Genomic DNA, 23856 nt, shown 5'->3' on the forward strand with positions numbered 1-23856 from the left:
AACCCCTGCCATAAGCCCTTCCAGCACCTTATATCTCCTTCATAGCACTAATATTTACTGTTTTATACTTACTGTGTGAGTCTTTGACTAAGCTCTGTGAGATAGGGATCTTGTCTGTTTTCTTTACTGTTATGTCCCAGAATCTATCATAGTACCCGGTACATGGTTAGCTCTCAAAACATTGAATGATTGCTTAATTATAAATTCTTAGGTGTAGAGTTTACAGAATGTACTGTTTTGCCCTTTCTGGAAAATGGGACATTTGCTCTTGGCCAATCTTTGTTCTCCTCTTCTTTTCCCTGTGATTTTCCCAAGACTACTAAATTTCAGCAATTTCATTTTGAACGTCTTAAAGCATTTCAAACATGAAATTTATCCAGGTCAATGTTCTTGAATTCATTTAAAGCCTGTAGGTGTTCTTCAAGTCTTGGACTTCAGTTCCTTCCGTTCCTTTTTCATGTGAAGGTTATTTTTCTTGGAGTTGAGGACAATAACTCAGACCACATTTTCTGACCCACATCAATCCAGCAAAATCTAGGTGGTCCCCAACTTCTGTCAGTTTATTTTAAATTCAGTTACTTAGAATTTGTAGTTCAGAAAATATTACCCCAGAGAAACCATGTTAAAATTGATCTTTATATTTTCATGAAGATGTCTTCAAAACCCTTTTAACCAATAGGGTATCTGAAATAGTACAGTTTTAGTATGAACTCTGAGTTTCTCTGATCCTATTTTATTGAGGCAGGGTCTTGCTTATCGCCCAGGCTAGAGTGCAGTGACGTGATCATGGCTCTCTGCAGCTTCGACTTCCTGTGTTCAAATGATTCTCCCACCTCAGCCTTCCTGAGTAGCTGAGAGTAGCTGGGACTCAGGCATGCACCACCATGCTTGGTTAATTTTTTTGTAGACGCAGAGTTTTGCCATGTTGCCCAGGCTGGTCTCGAACTCCTGGAGTCAAGCGATCGGCCTGCCTCAGCGTCCCAAAGTGGTGGGATTACAGGCGTGAGCCAACGCCCCTGGCTCTGATCCCATTTTAGCTCTGTTTTTCTTTTTCTTTTTTTTTTTTGAGACAAAGTCTTGCTCCGTCGCCCAGGCTAGAGTGCAATGGCAAGATCTCGGCTCACTGCAACCTCCGCCTTCTGGGTTCAAGTGATTCTCCTGCCTCAGCCTTCCAAGTAGCTGGGATTACAGGCATGTGCCACCATGGCCCATTAATTTTTTGTATTTCTTTTTTTTTTAAGTAGAGATGGGGTTTTTGCCATGTTGGCCAGGCTGGTCTCTAATGCCTGACCTCAGGTGATCCACCCGCCTTGGCCTCCCATAGTGCTGGGATTACAGGCGTTAGCCACCGAGCCCAGCCTTAGCTGTGTTTTTCAATCTGAATCCAAAGACCCTCATATTAGGAAGGGCTGGGAGTTTAGTAGGATTGGCAGTGCTGGGAGAAGTATCAAGTAGCTGGTAGAAGATACATTGGGTTGATACTGGATTTCCTACCTTGTGGAAGGATTCTGAAGGTCAAGGGTAGGGAGGTACATAACATATTTGGTAGTTTGAAATTTTTATGCTGGTGAATTGTGTATAACTCATGATAATCAAATATGTTTGATTTAATAAGGGGGGACTGAATTATAAAGGATGGAGTGATAAATCAAATTACTTTCCACTATTGGGAGAATAAAGCAAAATGAAGATCCTATTAATTATGGGTCAGATGGTCCCACCTAGAAAGAAAACTAAGTAGGAGTGCTTCATCTCTCCTTGCTTGTATTCGGCATGGAGAAGTCTTTACAAGAGGGTAATTAATTAGGGTGTTTTTCACAAGGCCGTGCCTTCCATAGAAATGGTTTTCTTCTGTATGTGGATCTTGAGTTTTAAGATGCTTTCAAACCATTTGAGCTCTCTTATTATAACAGAAGTTTAGTCATGTACCAAATGTATTCCTATGCAATTTTCAGTGACAAAATGGTTCTCTCATTTGGATGTGTAAAAACAATGCCGGGAACAAAAACAAAACTCATGATTCAACTGATTTTGTACTCTCTTTGGGAAGAAGAAAAGACCCGTTGAGATGAAGATTATAATTTCAGCAACAAAGAAAACATTCAAGGCCCAGGCAGCTCTTAAATTCAATACTAATAATCTATGAAATAAATTATAAGCCTACATTTCTGTCAGTTCTTTAGGTACCTGCTTGTTTGCTAATACAGAAACATTGCTTAATTTTACATGTATTTTCTCAGTGTGAGTCAAATCCACCCTAAAATGCATTTGGTTATTTGTTTACACAGTTAGTGGCTGGTAATCAAAAACTCAAACAATTTTTTTTTTTTTTTTTTTTTTTTTTGAGACGGAGTCTCGCTCTTTCACCCAGGCTGGAGTGCAGTGGCGCGATCTCGGCTCACTGCAGGCTCCGCCCCCCGGGGTTCACGCCATTCTCCTGCCTCAGCCTCCCGAGTAGCTGGGACTACAGGCGCCTGCCACCTCGCCCGGCTAATTTTTTGTATTTTTAGTAGAGACGGGGTTTCACCATATTAGCCAGGATGGTCTCGATCTCCTGACCTCGTGATCCGCCCGCCTCGGCCTCCCAAAGTGCTGGGATTACAGGCGTGAGCCACCGCGCCTGGCTAAACTCAAACAATTTTTGAGGGAGTTAGAATCTTCATGTTAGTAGGTACCTTAGAGGGCATCTAGTTTAGTACACGATTCCTTTCTACCAGGGACAAACTGTTTACAGAGGCCCCTTCCTGCCTCTTGCGAGGTTCCTCCTTGTCTGTTCTGCTTCAGATATACCGGCCTTCTCTGTTCCTTGAACTTATCAAACTCTCTAAGACTCTTTGTACTGCCTTGAACACTCTTCTCATAGCCCTGGTGGCTTGGAATTTTTACATGGGAAAGAATTCTCTGAAATACTGCCTTCTCAGAGAAGCCTTCCCCAGATCTCCTACCTAAAGGACCTCTCCCCTTCCCAACTGCCACAACTATATCATAAGACTCTTTTATTTCCTTATAATACTTGTCACTGTCTGAAATTATCATGTTTATTGTCTGTCTCCTTTAGCTCCATGAGAGCAGGAGCACGGTCCATGTTGTTCACCACTATATCCTGAAGTATCTACAATAGTGGCTGTCCCATTGTAGGCATCTGACAAGTATGGCAAAAATGAGAATGAATGAATAACCATTGATGATTGATCATTTTGTTAATGTTAAAACCAAACTCTGTAAAATGTTTTAAAGGGGTTTATTCTGAGCTAACGTGAGTGACCATGGTCTGGGGAACAGTCTCAAGAGCGCTGACAAAATATGTCCTAGGCGATCAGGTTGCAGTCTGCTTTTATATGTTTTAGGGAGAGAAGAATTGTAGGTAAAATTATCAGTCAGTACTTGGAGGATGATGTACATTGGTTCAGCCAAGGTAGTGGGGGATCATAGGTGGATTAAAGGATTTTCTGATTGACAGTTGGTTGAAAGAGTTAAGCTTTTTCTAAAGACTTGAAGTCAGTAGAAAGAAATGCTAGAGTTAAGGGGATTGTGGAGGCCAAGGTTCTTGTTATGTAGATAAAGCCTCATAGGTAGCAGCTTTCAGGGAGAATAGATGGTAAATGTCTCTTTTCAGACCTTAAAGGTGTCAGGCTCTCAGTTAATCTCTCCTAGGTTGGGGGAAAGACCCAGAAAGGGAAGGCCTGGCTGCACTAATGGAGATTCTGTTGGCCCTGTGACAGTTATTTTAAAATATGTCAAAGAAATATATTTTGGGGTAAAATATTTTGATTGCCTTCAGGGTCTGCTATTTGTCATGTGATGCTATAACACAGTTAGATTGGAAAGTAAGCCACATTATACTTTATACTAGGTTAATCGTCTCTGATGAGGCTTTATGGTTTGTAGGGCATGACTTAACCCCTGCTTTGCCTGACCTTAGGTGTTGTTTATAATTTGGTATCTTATTGCCACAGAGTCTGGTTTGCCAGTCTTATGATCGCCATCCAAAAAGAGGGAGTATAACAAGTTATGTCTGACCTCTCTCCCTGGCTGGGAATTCAGTTTTTCAGGTTTCTCTGGGGTGCCCTTGGCCAAGAAGGAGTTCATTCAGTCAGTTGAGGGGTTTAGGATTTTTTTTGTTTGTTTTTGAGATGGAGTCTTGCTCTGTTTCCCAGCCTGGAGTGCAGTGGCACGATCTCGGCTTATTGTAACCTCTGCCTCCTGGGTTCAAGCAATTCTCCTGCCTTAGCCTCCCGAGTAGCTGGGATTGCAGACACACGCCACCACCCTCGGCTAATTTAGGATTTTATTTTTGGTTTACATGTGTCCAATCACTACTGAGCTGAAATTTGTCTCCTTTTTGCTTCTACCACTGATCTTAGTTCTGCCCCCTGGAATAAATCACTGGCTCTATTCCATTTTTTCCAAAGTCTTCAGACATTTGGATGTCAGTCATCTCTCACTGAGGCCAAACTCACCTGGTTTCCTTACCAGTTCCTCATCTGGCATGGTTTTAGGCGAGTGGTCACTATCCAGGTTATCAGTTATTGGCAATTTTTGGTTTTGTTGTTGTGATACCCAGCACTAAACATAGTGCATTATGTAGTGTCGTGAACTTCCGAGAGAGAGAACAGTTAAACTTTCTTGTTTAATGTGATACTGCAATGCTTTGTCTTTGATAAAAATTATTTTTTAATACCATATAAATGACGAACTATTTATACATGAAATCATTATCAGAAATATTCTGAGGTCTTAAAAGCTTGTTTTATAATAGAATATAACAACATAGAAATACATTAAACATAAGTATATACTCTAATGAACAATTATAAGTGAATGTCTATTTAACCATCACTCGACATAGAAATAGTGCCCCAGGAAGCCCTCCTGTGTTGTGTTGTGTTGTGTTGTGTTGTCCAGCCTTTCCCTTTCCCTTTCTCTTTCCCTTTCTTCCTTCCTTTCTTTCTCTGTCACCCAGGCAGTGCATAGTGCACAGTGCACAATCACGGCTCACCGCAGCTGTGATCACCTAGGCTCAAGGAATCCTCCCACTTCAGCCTCCCAAGTAGCTGGGACTAGAGGTGTTCGCCACCATGCCCAGCTAATTAAAAAAAAAAAAGAAAAAAGAAAAGTTTTTGTAGAGACAAGGTCTCATTATGTTGCCCAGGCTGGTCTCAAACTCCTGGGCTCAAGTGATCCTTCCGCCTCAGCCTTCCAAAGTGCCGGGTTGCTATATGTCTTTTCTCAATCTCAGTCCCTCCTTGAGGTAATTAATATCCTAATTTTTTACATTAAACACTTCCTTGATCACTTTTTTATACAGTTACCACTTACATATACATAATATAGTTTATAGTTCAGCTTTGCCTGTTTTTAAACTGTATATAAAAGAAACAATGCTGTTGTATCAGTTTTCTGTTACATAACAGCTTACCACATGCTTAGCCACGTTAAGACACCATATATTATTAGCTCACAGTTCTGTAGGTTCCCAGCCTGATCTTTTTATTACTTGTGTTTTCTGTTTCATGAATTTTTACTCTTACTCATTTCTTTCTTTACATTTTCATTGGGCTCATTTTGTGTTTCTTTTGTTTAGCCTCTGGAGTTTGATGCTTGGTTCATATGTTTCCAGTTTTTAGTATTTTCTGATATATGCATATAAGATTCTCAATTTCCTCCTTAAGCATTGTTTTCTTTCCATAGATTTGTATTTTTGTTATTGTTAAGTGTATTACGGTTTCTTCCTTGATTGACGTACAGATTATTTTGGGAATGTATTTATTTCCAAACAGAATTATTTTCTAACTACTTCTTTTGTGATTGATCAACTTTAGTTGTGGAAAGAGACCATCCTTTTACTTCAGTCCTTGTAATTTATTTTATTTATTTATTTATTTTTGAGATGGAGTTTTGCTCTGTTGCTCAGGCTGGAGTGCAGTGGCGCCATTTGGCTCACTGCATCCTCTCTCTACCGGGATCAAGTGATTCTCATGCCTCAGGCTCCTGAATAGCTGGGACTACAGGCACGTGGTCATCACACCTGGCTAAGTTTTGTATTTTTAGTAGAGACGGGGTTTCACCATGTTAACCAGGCTAGTCTTGAACTCCTGGCCTCAAGTAATCTGCCTGCCTCAGCCTCCCAAAATACTGGGATTACAGGCCCGAGCCACTGTGCCCGGCCCTTGTAATTTATTTTGAATTGCTTTATAGCCTAGCATATGATCAGTTTTTGTAAATGTTAATATGTGTGCTTGGAGAGGAAAAAAAGATATTTTGCAGTTCTTTGCTATAGTTTATGTGTTCATTTGGTCAAATTTTAAAAACATGTTCAATGTCTTCTATATCCTAATATTTTTCTCTTTCATTTAGTTCTCTTTTTTTGTTATGCTCTGTATCTAGCATTCTAATTTATTTTTATACTTTGATCTTTCACCTTTTGGACCTTTCAGTTCTGTCACAATGTTCAGTCTTTGCTGTTTTGTAGGCTATTGCTGATCATTTATAGGCTATCCCTGACCCAAAGTCTTTTGGGATCATTTTCTTTTTCAGTGGTTTCTATTGGTTCTCGTTCGTGGTATCTTACCTTTCGTATTTGGCTATCTTTGATTATGTACTGCACATTGTAAATAAGAAATTATCTGTAGCAGTATTGTGAGGCCTGGTTGATGCCATCTTCCCTCAGAGCGTTACTTTTTTTCTTTGTTTCACCCAGACAACTGGTGGCTCTAACAATCTGAATGTGGGACCACCTTAATCCAAAGTACATTTAAAGATTTTATCTAGATCACCCAGATGACATAAACCTACAGTTCAAGTTTGTCCGAGGGCTGATTTATTTCTATTTTTTCTTATCCTGGGAGTATATCCTGGGGTTTTGGCTTCAAGTGAGTGGTGATTTATCAAACTTTCTCCTTATTTATAAAAATTTTATTTTTAATGATTACGGATACTTAATAGTTGTATATATTTATGGGATACATGTTATATTTTGATACAAGCATACAATATGTAATGATCAGGGTAATTGGGGTATCCATCATTTCAAGCATTTATCATTTCTTTGTGTTAGGAACCTCCCAATTCCACTCTTTTAGTTATTTTGAAATATACAATAAATTATTGCTAACAAACTTTCTCATTTTGAGACACCCTTGACTTTGACTTTTGTGTTCCTTGATCTCTAACGATTTCAAGAGCAAGCCTGTTTTTCTCTCATTTTCTGGATCTTCAAATACCAGAAAAGCTAAAATCGTTTTGGATGGTTTGGATTATCTCTCTGGATTCGATTCTTTTGCTTTGATTTTAGCCAGGTAATTCTTCACAATCTTGTTAAGTGTTTGGAGCTTTAAGATGTTTCTGAAAAGTATTCCCTCTAGCATTTGTATTTGTCTGTAAAGGGACATTTCATCCAAGATATGTAGTTTGCCATCACCAGAACCAAAGTGTTTTAGTTTTTATGTCTTAAAAAAAAAAAAAAGATTAATCAGTTATATTCATATAAAATTGCAGCTAAATCAAATATGGCATAATTTTTTTCTTCAGTATGAATACTGGTATTTAAAAGACCATTCGTGACATCCAAGATATGTATCCACTCACATCATTATTTTTTATTTTTATTTGTTTTGAGACCGAGTCTCCTTCTGTTGCCCAGGCTGCAGTGCAGTGACGTGATCTTGGCTCACTGCAACCATCACCTCCCAAGCTCAAAAAATTCTCGTGCCTTAGCCTCCTGTGTAGCTGGGACTACAGGCACCCACCACCACACCCGGCTAATTTTTTGATATTTTTTCTAGAGATGGGGTTTCACCATGTTGGCCAAGTTGGTCTCCAACTCCTGACTTCAAGCAGTCTGCCTGCTTCAGCCTCCCAAAGTGCTAGGATTACAGGCGTGAGCCACTGTACCCGGCCCCACTCACGTTCTGATTCCCAATTTTTTTTTTTTTTTGAGACAGAGTTTTCACTCTTGTCATCCAGGCTTGAGTACAATGGCAATATCTCAGCTCACTGCAACTTCCGCCTCCCAGGTTCAAGTGATTTTCCTGTCTCAGTCTTCCGAGTAGCTGGCACTACAGGCGCACACCACCATACCCAGCTAATTTTTGTATTTTTAGTAGAGATCAGGTTTCATCATATTGGTCATGCTGGTCTCGAACTCCTGACCTCAGGTCATCTACCTGCCTTGGCCTCCCAAAGTGCTGGGATTACAGGCGTGAGCCACCATGCCTGGCCACAAATGTTCTTTACAAATACTTAGATACAGAACTTTTTGGGTCTTCTTAGTGAGAATGATTTTTATCTCAAGTTTCCTTTGAAATGAACCATACCATTATTGGCAGAGAGTAGAATATTTAAATATTTCCTGGGTGTTCTTTCAGACCAGCCGTAGAAAATGAAAGAATGATTCGTTTTCAGAAATGCTTTGAGCATCTTTTACCAGGAATGTGACTGACATAGATCCTCATATAGCTGGCTCCTTGTCATTGCCATCTCAGCTCAAATGTTACCTTTTTAGAGAAGCCCTCCGTGTCTGAGTAATCATTCTTTTTCCCTCTTTCATAACAAAATACAAGATAATAGTCTCGTATTTTTTCTCCACCAGCAAAATGTAAAGTTCCATGAGGGTAAGGACCTTGCCTGTCTTGTTTACCACTGTATTGTGTGTCTTATCCTGAAAACATGGAAGGCAGTCAGTAATTATTTGCTTAATGAATTAATAAATATTTAATCCCAAATTGTGACATCTTTTTCTCTAAATGTCAGAATAATCCTTAAAAAATTTTTGATTCCACTGAACTAAAGTTTTCTAAACTAAGTATAGTGAAAGGAGGTCAGTGTAGCTGGAGTGAAGCTAGTCAAGGGAGAGACTAGTAGGAGATGATATCAGAGGAGGGAGGTCAAGGCCTGTGGCTCATGTGGATTTTGGTTTTCACTCTTTTTTTTTTTTTTTTTTTTTGAGACAGAGTCTGGCTCTGTCCCCCAGGCTGGAGTGCAGTGGCACCATCTCGGCTCACTGCAAGCTCCGCCTCCCAGGTTCACGCCATTCTCCTGCCTCAGCCTCCCGAGTAGCTGGGACTACAGGCACCCGCCACCACGCCCTGCTAATTTTTTTGTATTTTTAGTAGAGACAGGGTTTCACTATGTTGGCCAGGATGGTCTCGAACTCCTGACCTCGTTATCCGCCCACCTCGGCCTCCCAAAGTGCTAGGATTACAGGCTTGAGCCACCGCGCCCGGCCTTGGTTTTCACTCTTAATGATATGGGAGGCCATAAGAGGGTTTTGAATGAGAAGTGACATGGTCTGAGTTATCTTCAAGAGTTACTCTGACTTCTGTAAGGTCTGTAGGAATCTGTAGGGATACTGAAGTGTGGTCTATTCTGGGCTGTCACATCTGTTCTATTGGCTAAGTTATTTATCTGTGCCAGAACCACCCTGTCTTAATTTCCCTCACTCTATTATAATCCTCAACATATTCAGTAGGGCATCCTGCCAGATCCTACCCTCAAAGCCTAGTGCCCTTGTAACTTTTCTTATCTTTCTTACTCTTTTCTTTTTCTTATTCTTTGCTGCTCATACTTGTAGTAGGAGGGTGTTGCTTCTACTTGGAACTCTGCCCTTCCATATATATTTTAAAATCAGCTTGTCTTAATTCTTTAGAAAATCTTATTAGGATTGTGATTGAAATTGCATTGACTATATAGATCAATATGGAAAGAATTGATACCTTTATAGTTTTGAATCTTCCTAGCTGTAAAATTTGGATAACTTAAATATTTAGGTGCTTTTTAATGTCTTTGAGTAAAGTTACATATATATTTGAAAAGTGGTTTTGAATATCTTTTGTTAAATCTTATGTGCTTTTAAAAATTATTGTAAATGTGTTTTGTTTTTGTTTTTCTTTGAGACAAGGTCTGGCTCTGTTGTCCAGGCTAGAGTGCAATGGCACAATCTTGGCTCACTGCAGCCTCCGCTTCCCAGGCTCAAACCATTCTCCCATCTCAGCCTCTGGAGTAGCTGGGACTACAGGCATGCTCTGCCACACACAGCTAATTTTTATATATTTTGTTGAGGCTGGATTTTGCCATGTTGCCCAGTCTGGTCTCGAACTCGTGAGCTCAAGCAATCTGCTTGCCTCAGCCTCCCAAAGTGCTGTGATTACAGGCATGAGCCATTGTGCCCCGCCCATAAATGTGATTTTTAAAAATTGCATTTTCTATTTCTTACAAATGATCTTTACAAATGCTGCTGATATTTGTGTATTAAGCTTATGTTCAGCTACCTTGCGAAACACTAATAATTCCAATAATTTATGAATTCTTTTGAATTTTCTATGAGGTGTAATATCTGCAAATTCTGTTTTCGTTTCCTCTTTTCAATCATACATTTTATTCATTTATTGTTTCTTATTTTACTAAGCCAGCTATAACCTGCAAGGATGTTTTTGTTTTGTTTTTCTTTTTGTTTTTGAGACAGGGTCTTGCAGTGTCGCCCAGGCTGGAGTGCAGTGGTGTGATCACGGCTCACTGCAGCTTCGCCCTCCTGGGCTCAAGCAATCCTCCCACCTCACCCTCTGAGAGTAGCTGGGACTACAGGCGTGCACCACCACACCCGGCTAATTTTTGTAGTTTTTCTAGAGAAAGGGTTTCACCACGTTTCCTAGGCTGGTCTTGAATTCCTGAGCGTGAGTGATCCGTCCACCTCAGCCTCCCAAAGTGCTGGGATTATGGACATGAGCCACTGTGCCTGGCTAGGATACTTAATACTAATGTTAATAAGTATTTTTTTTTTTTTTTTTTTTTTTTTTGAGACGGAGTCTTGCTCTGTCACCCAGGCTGGAGTGCAGTGGCGCCATCTCGGCTCACTGCAAGCTCCGCCTCCCGGGTTCACGCCATTCTCCTGCCTCAGCCTCTCCGAGTAGCTGGGACTACAGGCGCCCGCCACCACGCCCGGCTAATTTTTTTGTATTTTTAGTAGAGACGGGGTTTCACCGTGGTCTCGATCTCCTGACCTCGTGATCCACCCGCCACAGCCTCCCAAAGTGCTGGGATTACAGGCGTGAGCCACCGCGCCCGGCTTAATAAGTATTAATAGTAGAACTCCTTGTCATGTTTTTGTTTGTTTGTTGGAGACAGGGTCTCACACTGTTGCCCAGGCTAGTGTCCGATGGCACAATCACGGCTGACTGCAGCTTTGACCTCCTGGGCTCAAGTGATCCTCCCGTCTCAGCCTCCCACAACCATGCCCACCAGGCTAGGTTTTTTTGTTTTTGTTTGTTTGTTTGTTTGTAGAGACTGGGTCTCCCTGTGTTGCTCAGGCTGGTCTCTAATTCCTGGGCTCAAGCGATCCTTCTACCTTGGCTTCCTAAAGTGCTGGGATTGTATGCGTGAACCACTGTGCCTGGCACATGTTCTTAAGTTTTAAAGGGACTGTGTTTACTATTTCACATTTAAGAATGTTGTTTGTTGTAGGTTTTTGTCAGATGCCCTTATCAGGATATGCACATTTTTAAATCACCTAATTATGTATATATTGCTTTTTAGAAAATTTGCACCAATTTACATTTCTACCATCAGTGTATGGAAGGGCACTTCTTGACAATACTTATCCACATCACATGGGGTATTCTTGTTAAAAGTTTCAGATTTTATAGGCAGTAAGGAACTTCTTGTTTTGATTTGTTTCTTCCTTTTAAAACAATATTTTGTGTTGTTACCACTGTTATTCTTAGAGATGGGATAAGCTTTTTGAAACAAAGCTTATTGAAAATATTTCAAGATTTAGAGAAAAATTGAAAAAATAGTGCAAAGAGTTTCCTACTTCCTATACCCTTGACCTAGATTTTCCAAGTGTTAATATTTTATCATATTTGCTTTATAATTCTTTGTCTTTTTTTCTCTTCCCCCATACACACATGTAATTTTTCTCAATGGTTTAAGTTGGAAACATGATGCCCCTTTAAAAACTTTAGTGCTGTCTCTTAAAAACGAGAGCATTGTTTTATATAACCGAAGTACTAATATGAAAATTAGAAAACTACTGACAACAGTACTATAATCTGTGAACATTTGAATTGTATCAATTGTTCTTCATAGCAAAAAAAAGAACAAAAGCTTTTTCTTGTCCAGGATGTAATCCAGGATCATGCATTGTATTTCATTGTCATATCTCTTAATCTTCTTTAATTTGGAATAGTCGCTTCTTGTTGCTCAGTTGTTTCTTGTCTTTCATGACCTTGACATTTTAAAAGAATATGGGCCAATTATTTAGTAAAATGTCCCTCAGCTTGGGCTTGTCTCTTGCTTCTTGTGGTTAGATTCAGGTTTTGCATTTCTGGCAGGAATGCCACAGAAGTGATGATGTGATGCATCCTATCGGGGGCATATAATGTTGGTTTGTCCCCTCATTGATGACGTTAACTTGATCATTTAATTAAGGTGGTGTCTGGCAGGATTCTTCAATGTAAAATTACTATTTTTCTTCTTGTAATTAATAGGTATCTTGTGGAGAGATACTTTGAGATTAGATAATATCCTGTTTTCCATCAAATTTTCAACCACTAGTTTTAGCATATATTGATCATACTTGCTTGAAATAATTATTACCAGAGTGATTGCCAAATGGCGATTTTCTAATTTTATCACTACATTTATTATTTGGAATTATACTTTGCAAAAGAGCTTTCTCTTCTCCCCCATTTATTTATTTATGTCAGTAAGGACTTTTAAAAAAATTATATGGGTTATAATCTGTTACCGTGCTTATTTACTTTGTTGCTCAAATATTCCTGATTAGGCCAGTGGGAGTCACATCAGTCTGACTCCTGTATCCTTTTGAGGTACCCCTATCATTCTTTGAGCATTTCCTTACTTTCTGGCACCACAAAAATATGCCCTAGGCTCCCATGGTACTTCTCCTGCCCCACCCTAGGAATCAGCCATTTCTTCAAGGAACCCTAGTTCCTTTTATTAGAGCACCAGCTGTGTTCATAGCTATAGGGGTATCATTGCTTCTAGGCCTTCTCAGCAGACAGAGCTAGGAAATATATGTATGTGAGTGTGCATTTACACAAACACCTTTATATCTGTCTATACTCCTGTATATTAAAAACTGAGCTTATGGCTGGGCGCGGTGGCTCACGCTTGTAATCTCAGCACTTTGGGAGGCCGAGGCGGGCGGATCACGAGGTCAGGAGATCGAGACCACGGTGAAACCCCGTCTCTACTAAAAATACAAAAAATTAGCCGGGCGTGGTGGCGGGCGCCTGTAGTCCCAGCTACTCGGAGAGGCTGAGGCAGGAGAATGGCGTGAACCCGGGAGGCGGAGCTTGCAGTGAGCCGAGATTGCGCCACTGCACTCCAGCCTGGGCGACAGAGCGAGACTCCGTCTCAAAAAAAAAAAAAAAAACTGAGCTTATATTGTTAACTCCAACTCCAAGCCTTCTCCCTTTTTATATTTGTTACTCCCTTTTATGAGAATAAGAAACCAAGGTCAATATATTCACAGAATATTTACCTATTTGCCCAATCTTAGAACACACACAAACAAGTTTCATGTCACTGTATAAAAGCAGGTAGCTAAGTAGAATATAGTATTTGTTTATAATTCTTTTTATTTTTAGCTTTAGGAGAGTAGATAGTGAAAATGCTGTTTTTAAAAGTTACCTGTGGTTTATTCATTTGTCCTTGTCCCCAAAAGTGTGGTTATATTATTTCAAATACAGAGAGGTTCATTTGTTTGTTTGTATTCATTCCATTTTGGGTTCTTCGCTCCTATTACTGTTGGTTTCTTCATTTTAAGCGTATAAAACATTAAAATGGATTGAAAAATAACTATACAAAGAGGTAAGATTGGTTACTAGAGTACTGCAAGTATAAAACTTACAGCTTTTAATTGTGTTTGTTTTTTTTCAGGGAGTCATTTAATACTTCATGATTAGAACAAATATGTGAAAGTTCCCACCAACCAGTGAGAATTTCTTCCTTCAGACGGTTTTGGTTCTTACTGCACAGCTTTCTGAGAAGTTCTTTTGGTGCCATGTTTTGTGGCTTGCATCAAAAGAAGAGTTTGTCTTCATGAAGATTCCTAACATTGGTAATGTGATGAATAAATTTGAGATCCTTGGGGTTGTAGGTGAAGGTAAGTTGGAATTTTTGCGTTCCTTGAGTTTTGAGCAATGAACAGTTATTCCTACCACCAAAAAGTTACTAATTGGATCCTGTTAATTTAACCTATATCAATTCACATGTGTGTCTAAGAGTAAAATATTAAAAATAAAATTACTCTTAAACAATTTGGGTCTCACTCTCCAATAAAAAATTAATAACATTTTAAAACCCTTTAAAGTTTAATAAATCGAAGATTTTTTTCCCTTTTCTTTTAAAAAGAGCCCCAGTGTTACAACAGTCTTTGCCTTCATTCATTTTTTTAGCAATCATGAGTTCCTTAGTCTGTATTTTTTTCTTGGTTACATTTTATTTTTATATCAGCTAGGCTTATTTTGAATAACTTAAATTTCATTCATTCATTCATTCATTCATTCAAGACAGAGTCTCACTGTTACCCAGGCTGGAGTGCAGTGGCCTGATCTTGGCTCACTGCAGCGTCTGCCTCCTGGGTTCAAGCGATTCTCCTGCCTCAGCCTCCTGAGATTACAGGCGTGAGCCGCTGTGCCCAGCTAATTTTTGTATTTTCAGTAGAGACTGGGTTTCACCATGTTGGTGAAATTTTACTTAATACCTGGTAAATAAACAAATAAGTAACTTCTGTTTCTTTGAAAATGGGAGACTAGTTTTGTAAATTCTGAGGCACACAATTTTATCTCTGAAATCAGGGTGTATCTTATAATCAGTATCATGTCGCAGTTTAATTGGCAGCATTCTTCCTTTCCTAATAGTACATAAAATAATGCTCATGACCAATGATATACCATTGATTTGATGAAATATGATGTCATTTTGTATAAACCGACTCCTAAAGAAAAATCGTTTCTTCTGATTTTTCCTGCTTAGTAATTTTTGCTCTAGACTTAAAGAGAACTTTGGAAATTTTGATAAATGATTCTGTTAACAGAGGATAAGTGATTATAATTATGGTTTCTTAGCATTTATATCTTTAAAGCATATGTTACAAAAATTTCATATTTCAGAATTTTCAAGTAAACTTTGAATTCCTAAAGGACTAAAAAAGTTCACCTATGTGAACAGCAAAGCTGTTATTACGTTTTTAAGTTGGCAAATCCTTTCAAATACATAGAAACAATTAAAGAGTTTAATCATTGGATGCTTGTTTCAAGGTCTGAAATTCAAACCATACAAAACAAATAGGTCTTTGTTCCTTCAGTAGTCAACTCCTCTTCCATTTCTTCATCGATGTTATGTAAAAATTCATTTTCAGTGTCTTGCCTACCATCTGTTCTGGAATAGCCTATTTTATTTTTCAAAAGTATTAGAATTAGAGACCAATGCAATAAAGCTGCTGACTGGAGAAGGCTAGCACGTAGGGTATAACAAGGTTAGAATGTTCCAGATTCTGGGCCTAAGTTTTTCTGGATCATAACTAGTTTTTCTCAGTATAGCCACAGGTGATCATCTTCTTTGGGATTGGCTCAAAATTGCCAGACTGTAATATATATATATCAGAATATGTTACTTTAAGTTGTAATCAGAACCACCATTGCTGTATGTTTCTTTCTTTGGAAAGCACCTCACATATATTTTTGGCTAGGATATACATATAAAGTATATAAAAATCCGTCGCCAGGCACGGTGGCTCATGCCTATAATCCCAGCACTTTGGGAGGCTGAGGTGGCGGATCACAAGGTCAAGAGATCCAGACCATCTTGGCCAACATGGTGAAACCCTGTCTCTACTAAAAGTACAAAAATTAGTGGGCTGTGGTGGCGGGCGCCTGTAGTCCCAGCTACTCAGGAGGCTGAGGCAGGAGAATAGCTTGAACCCAGGAGGTGGAGGTTGCAGTGAGTGAGCTTGCGCCACTGCACTCCAGCCTGGTGAGAGAGCGAGACTCTGTCTCCAAAAAAAAAAAAAAAAAAAAAACCCTGTCAAGCAAACTCTACATTCTTGTAGTTTAGACTGTATTTTTTACTCCATAGAAAAACTGGCATAGGCAGTTAGAGAATTGGACAATTGCCTGGCAATTGTGGAGTTAAGTTAGATGGTTATAATGGCTGGTTCTGTGCTAACTGTGATAATAGGATTTATCCATCCCTACCAAAGTGAGGGAGACTTGTTCAGGTCCCATAGACTCTGTTGGAGACACATTTCCCAATTTTGTATCCCTGAAGCCCCCTTCTCGTAGATGAATGCAGGCTTGCCAGTCTGCTAATGTTAATGTTCTTGATGTTTCTGCAAAGCTCAGCTATCATTCATTACATTTTGATTCTCTTAATTAGATTTTTCACGTTATAATTTTAACCTCAGTTTCCTGGGTACTTCGCTGTCAACTCTGTTCTACTTCTAAGGAAGAAGTCTATTGCCTAGATAATAGGATAAGTAACCCCAAAGGTGGTTACTTGTTGAAATACACCAAAGACAGTGGGAGTGCTTGTGGCCTTTGTGCATGAACTGTCTTTATTTATGGCAAAAGGTAGCAAATCCTACTAGCTATTAATTGGAATACTGAGGCCTGGACTACCTTGCCAGTCAAGAGAGACATTCAGCTGGGTGTGGTGGTGCATGCCTGTAATCCCAGCACTTTGGGAGGCTGAGGTGGGAGGATTACTTGAGGCCAGGAGTTTGAGACCAGCCTGGGCAACATAGTGAGACCATGTCTCTACAAAAAACTTAAAAAACAAAACAAAACAAAAAAATAAAAAGGGACATTTCAGTATCCTAGAGGAAGATTTTAATGTCTTCTAGAATAGATAATGTATTTGGTGGGCTCTGTGCTTGAGCTTACTATTGGGATGTCATTAGCTCTTAAGGTTTTTTGTTTGTTTGTTTGTTTTTGAGATAGAGTCTTGCTCTGTCGCCCAGGCTGGAGTGCGGTGGTGTGATCTAGACTCACTGCAACCTCTGCCTCCTGGGTTCAAACGATTCTCCTGCCTCAGCCTCCTGAGTAGCTGGGATTACAGGCACCTGCAACTATACCCAGCTAATTTTTGTATTTTTAGTAGAGATGGGTTTTCGCCATGTTGGCCAGGCTGGTCCCAAACTCCTGACCTCAGGTGATCTGCCTGCCTCGGCCTCCCAAAGTGCTGGGATTATAGGCGTGAGCCACTGTGCCTGGCCTAGCTCTTAAGTTTTAAGTTCCATAGAATCTTCTGAGTTAATTTTCATTTATTCTCAAAGTTCTCGAGACCAAATCTTGTCTTCATAAATGTGTAACCCTACATTTAAACATATCGCCAATGAAATTTTCTTTAAAAAGAAACATTTAAAAATACTTGTTGGAAGAAATGACTTGTCTATACTCTTGATTTATAATAAATGTATAATAAAGTATGTTCCATTTGTATGTGGCTCATTATTGCATTATCACTATAGAATCTTGTCACTTTAGTAGTCATTATTATAACACTGAGAAGCAATGTTAATATAGCAGAGCTTTGATTTCTTCAAGACCTGTAGTTTGTATGTGTGCCCTTGATTGTTTACTTCTTTTTATTATAGGAGCCTATGGAGTTGTACTTAAATGCAGACACAAGGCAAGTACATTATTTTTAAAAAGAAATATCTGTATATGTTTAACTGTTTTGAAACTAATGTAGTGGTCTGTGCACGTGGGCATGTACAGGTTGAGCATTCCTTATCTGAAATGCTTGAGACCAGAAATGTTTTGGATTTTTTTGGATTTTGGAATATTTCCATATATGTAATGAGATACCTTGGGGATGGGACCCAAGGCTAGACACGAAATTCATTTATGCTTCATATATACTTAATACATATAGCTTGAAGGTAATTTTATGCAATATTTTTAATTTTTGTCTAAAACAAAGTTTAAATACTTATATGTAGAATTTTCTACTTGTGGCCTCATATCAGTACTCAAAGTTTTGGATTTTGGAGCATTTTGGATTTTTGAATTAGGGATGCTCAACCTGTAATTAAAACTCTGGTTATGATGATGTTGTTTAATGAAGTAGAATTAATATGTGAATGCTGCCAGAAAGTGACTACTTTTAGATAAGCTTGATCATGGTTGGATAGTCCTTAGTTCTTAGCAATCACATGCTATTTTTTTTTTTCAACTGACCTATGTCATGCACTTCATAATGACATTTAGATCAACAGTGGACAGCATGTATGATGGCGGTCACGTAAGATTATGATATGGTATTTTTTGTTTAGATAAAAAACATTTTCAGATACACAAATACTTATCATTGACTATGGTACTCAGTAAGGTAACATGCTATACAGGCTTGTAGCCTTGAAACAATAGGCTATACCATGTAGCCTAGATGTGTAGTAGGCTATACCATCTAGGTTTGTGTAAGTATACTCTTTGATGTTTGCACAGTGATAAAAATCACCTAATGACATATTTTTCAGAATGTGTTCTTGTCATTAAGTGATGCATGACTGTATAAGTGAAAAGCTCCCTAATGGGAAAAGAGAAAAGGTGGTGGGATGGGAAGAAGAAGGCAGGGCAGTGACAGATTTAATTTATGTTCAAGTACTTATGAGAAAAGAGAAGTTTTTTTTATTTATTATTTTTCATGTAGAGCCATTGACTTAGATTGCTTGATGCATTTGAATCCAGATTTTGAAGGGTAATAAGGTAGGTATTTGGATATGAGCTAGAACTTGGGATAATAGTGTAGATTATGATTACTGGCTATAGTTGATTACCCTTGAACAGCTGTGAAATGAACCTTACTAGAAATTATTTTACTATGATAATAATCACAAATTATTCAGAAAAGTTATTTGAAGTTTCCATAGCTGTCGTTCAGTGGTAAACATGTTTTACTAGGAGAGTAACTTTCAGATGGCAAGTGTTGAAACTGTAACAAGCATTAGTTTAAATATTTTTCTATTATGGCATACCTAGTCTGAGTATTTGGCTTCATTTGCATATAATTTGTTAAGACCAAGGTTTTAAGTTTTTTCGTGATGTTTTAGAGTGATATAATTTATGTCTGTGATGATTTTAGCAATTTAACCCAAAGCATTTAAACTCTTGAATCTGTCATCTATTGAAAATAATATATGTGTGTGTATGTATGTAAATACGCACACACATAAATAAATAAAGATGATACTCTTATATTTGCTTTTTCTTTCCTATTGTACAAAATACTACCTGCCTTTGGGATTTAAGCCTTCGTGACACTTAATATATTTTTGTGTTTAGATCACAGATCTCTTACTTCCATGCAATGGCTTTTGTATTCTTGAAATTGGGTGATTGAACTATTTTATGTTAATAGTAGTTATCTGAAGATCTCTTTGCCATTAAATTTTCAAAAATGGTTTGAGTACTATTGGTTCTTGATTAAGGATGTTTAAGAATTTAAAATAATAAATATAATAAAAATAAATTTAGCACCTTGAACACCTTGTTAAGAAATGTTACTGTAGTTTGAAATTAAACAAATGAAAAGCTCCCTAATAAAATGCTAAATGCTATACTTTTAATGACTTGCCTTTAGTTATAAGTTTCTGAAGCTTAAAAAAAATTCCTGGGTGGATATTACTTGGGAGACGTAGGTTATTAATTTCCAAGTTAAATTTGACTTTTTCCCGAACATAAAACCTCCTTTTATACAATGGCTCTGTTTATGCAACATTGCAAATGGGAACTTCAGTTTTTACTTCTAATCTTGGGTTTTAAAACTCAAAGATTTATGAGATATATACATATCTTACATGTGTACATACACATATGCATACATGTGTTATACATATACATATATCTGATATGTATTACACATCATGTACAGAGTCCAAATGTTTTCTCCTAGTCATTGTCATACTTCAACCTGTGACCTTTTCCTCTATACTTTCATGTAACTTTAAGCTCTCCCTCTGCCTTTTATATAAAAATAGTTTATTATTTAAATATATTGTTTTTATCTTTCTATTTACTCATTTGTTAAAATGGTTGTTTCATATAGCTGGTTCTCAAAACACACACTGTTAGTGCCAGCAGGATGGGCCCAGTGTGAAAGTGGATGAGAATGGACATCTCTGCTCTTAGGAAACCAACTCTAAATGTGAACTCTGATTTTTAGTTACTGTGTGTAGGGCACTTTGAATTACAAGGATAAATAAACCATACTTTTCTTGCCTTTATATGGCTTATGATCTGTCTGAAGAGATAGAAGAATAGATAAAAAAAAAAAAAACAAGCCTGTGAAGTTGCTGCAAATGAGATACATCTAAAACATTTCTGTCTTTGCTGTCCTTCACTACATGAGGTCACACACCAGCTCTTTAAGTGTTATGGCTTTCTCCTTGCATGTGTCTAAAAAGATATCTCTGGATGGAAAATTTAAAGCATAAATTAGTGCCTATCTCAGAGTATTATAAAACTCTTTTTTAGAATCTGCAGCTGTTTAGTCATTAGGCTTGTTATAGATAGTATATCCTTTTCTCAGCTAAAATCAGACCTTCAAATCTATACCCCATTATCCAAAAATAGAGAATTTGATGCTTCTGGCAAGATTGATGCTTTAGGGTCAAACAAATGGATTATTATGAAACTCGTATTATAATTAAAAATGTATGTAATCTTCCCGATCATACTTATGTAATCAGGCCAATATGTTTTGCATACCTTTAAAAATTTAGTGAAATGTTTATAAAAATGTATAAGTCAGGTCTGTGTGATTGTTTATGCATAAATTGGGTATCTTTTTGAAAAGGTTGACTGTGGGTGTGTATATAATTAAATAATTCTTAGCATGTTGTATATTTGAACAAGTATAGAAGAAAGTCACTGTTTTAATCTGTGTACTGTTGCAGTAATTGAGAGGTCATGCTGATAAATAGGTGTATTTTGTCTTTTGTGCATAGAATATGATGTTGGGCTGATCCAGACCAAAGATCATACTTCCTAATTTACTGAAATTAATGCTGCTCAATTTCAAAGGAAAAATATAGCTTGTACTATTTTTCTGACAGCTAAACAAAATTAAGATGTATATATTTATTGTATATATAATAATAAGTTATTATATATACACATTGACATGCATATGAAAACTCTTAGCAGTGACTAAGCTTCTTTTTAGGACTCATTATGACTACTCACATTTGAAAGATGTTCTAGGCTGGGCACAGTGGCTCACGCCTGTAATCCCAGCACCTTAGGAGGCCAAGGTGGGCAGATCACCTGAGGTCAGGAGTTCAAGACCAGCCTAGCCAACGTGGTGAAACCTGGTCTCTACTAAAAATACAAAAATTAGCCGGGCATGGAGGTGCATGCTTTTAGTCCCAGCTACTCAGGAGGCTGAGGCAGGAAAATCACTTGAACCTGGGAAGTGGAGGTTGCAGTGAGCTGAGATTGCACCACTGCACTCCAGCCTGGATGATAAGAGTGAAACTCCATCTCAAAAAAAAAAAAAAAAAAAAAAAGATATTCTGGTTTGGACCTTTACCCTACAGATATACATTATGCATAGTTAATTATCTTTTTATTTGTATGTGGTTTTTTTTTTTTTTTGAGACGAAGTCTCACTCTCACCCAGGCTGGAATGCAGTGGTGTGATCTCGGCTCACTGCAGCCTCCACCTCATGGGTTCAACCGATTCTCGTGCCTCAGCCTCCCAAGTATCTGGGACTATAGGTGCCACACCAACATGCCTGGCTAATTTTTGTATTTTTAGTAGAGACGGGGTTTCATTACGTTGGCCAGGCTGGTCTTGGACTCCTGACCTCAAGTGATCTGCCTGCCTCGGCCTCCTGAAGTGCTGGGATTTACAGGCGTGAGCCACTGTGCCCAGCCTTGTGTGTCTGTTTTAAAGGGCCTGTGAAATAGGCATGTTTTGTAGCATGCTCTTCTTAGCAAAAACCCAAAAAGGTCATGCTTACAACAAGGCAAGGATAATTGAATGGGGTTGAAATAAAGGCATTCATTTAGAACTTGAGGAAAGTGGGCTTGTACAGCTTGATAGGGAGAGGCTGGATGGTGATGCTCATTGAGCCCAGGACAGGAAAGTGGTGATTCATATAATTTGTTTCTGTGACTGTGGTTGACTTATGAGAAGTTTTTGTTTGTTTTGAAGCAGTAGGTGACATATGCTTTTGAGATAGCTAGTTATACAAAGCTGTGAACATCCAACATTGGGTTACAGGCTATAAGTGTTCAATAAATAATAATCTTACGTTAGAGAACTGAAAATGAAGGATGCAGTAGAGAGCTGTTGCGGAGTAGCAGGGACCTGGTACGTGTGGAGGCATGAAAGATGATCCCAGGGACTTGAATGTGGTAAACTAGAAAAGCTTTGGTATTATTTATTTGACTGGGAAACTTATAAAAGATATATGAGTTTGGGGGGAGAAATAATGAGTTTGGCTTTAATAAAGAATAAAAATGGCAGCAGAATATAAAACCTAATATTAACAAGTACTACCTATTGGGCATCTACCACATGCTAGACACTCTACTAGATGTCTCAATCACTACAACAAGATAACTCTATTCTTAGCCTCATTTTACAGATGAGGAAACTGAGTCTCAGAGGGTCTATGTAATAGGGCCAAAATCATGTGGCTGATAAATTGTGGAACTAGGCTTTGATCTGACTCCAGAAATAGCTAACTTGAGCGTGAGATAGGAGCCTTCTCTTCTCTTCTCTTCTCTTCTCTTCTCTTCTCTTCTCTTCTCCTCCCTTCCTTCCTTCTTTCCTTCTTTCTCTCTCTCACTCTCTCTCTCTCTCTCTCTCTCTCTCACTGTGTTGCCCAGGTTGGAGTGCAGTGGCACAATCTCTGCTCACTGCAACCTCCGCTTCCCGGGTTCAAACCGTTCTTATACCTCAGCCTTCCGAGTATCTGGGATTACAGGCATGAGCCACCACCATGCGTGGCTAATTTTTGTATTTTTAATAGAGATGGTTTCACCTTGTTGGCCATGCTGGTCTTGAACTCCTGACCTCAAGTGGTCTGCCTCCCTCAGCCTCCCAAAGTGCTGGGATGACAGGCGTGAGCCATTGCGACTGGCCTACCTTTTTTTTTTTTTTTAATTGCTAAACAATTTTAAGAAGATACTTGAGGAAAAAGATCTGACTCCTCTTAGAGAGGCACTCATAGAGAACCATTGTGTGTGGTTTCTGCTCTTGTCCTGGGTTTTGTTGCTGATCCAATTAATTGTAGAACAGTGTCTGGAACACTGAAATAGTCTCACCCAAATTCTAATTCTTTGTATTTTAATATTTTGTATTTGAGATTTTGCTAGACTGTTGATACCAGAAAAACTACAAATGCTGCTGTTGTCTTTTTTTTTTTTCTAATAAGATAGGGTCTCGCTATGTTGACCAGGCTGGTCTCGAACTCCTTGGCCTCAAGCAATCCTCCCATCTTGGCCTCCCAAAGTGCTGGGATTATAGGCGTGAACCACTGCACCTGGCCACTTCTGTTGTCTTTTTATCTATTAAAGAAATAATGGCTCATGTGTCATTTTCCATGCTGATCTGATTTTTTGTTGTTTTGAGACGGAGTTTTGCTCTTGTCACCCAGGCTGGAGTCCAATGGCGCAATCTCGGCTCACTGCAACCTCCACCTCCCGGGTTCAAGTGATCTCCTGCCTCAGCCTCCCGAGTAGCTGGGATTACAGGCATGCGCCACCACACTGATTAATTTTTTGTATTTTTAGTAGAGACAGGGTCTCACCGTGTCGGTCAGGCTGGTCTTGAACCCCTGACCTCATGTGATCCACAACGCCCGGGCCTCCCAAAGTGCTG

The 23856-nt window shown here is 38.7% G+C and overlaps 1 protein-coding gene across 1 annotated transcript in view; it reads left to right on the forward strand.

Moving 5' to 3' along the window:
• The window catches only part of CDKL5 (cyclin dependent kinase like 5), a 233767-nt gene that overhangs the window by 68278 nt on the left and 141633 nt on the right, over positions 1-23856 (forward strand). The window contains exons 2-3 of the mRNA XM_055269087.2: positions 13900-14125; positions 17618-17652. Of these exons, the coding sequence (XP_055125062.1) occupies positions 14062-14125; positions 17618-17652 (99 nt within the window). The 5' untranslated portion in view covers positions 13900-14061. The remainder of the gene's footprint in view (positions 1-13899; positions 14126-17617; positions 17653-23856) is intronic.

The sequence above is a fragment of the Symphalangus syndactylus genome, chromosome X, assembly GCF_028878055.3.
Source record: "Symphalangus syndactylus isolate Jambi chromosome X, NHGRI_mSymSyn1-v2.1_pri, whole genome shotgun sequence".
NCBI classification, from domain to species: domain Eukaryota; kingdom Metazoa; phylum Chordata; class Mammalia; order Primates; family Hylobatidae; genus Symphalangus; species Symphalangus syndactylus.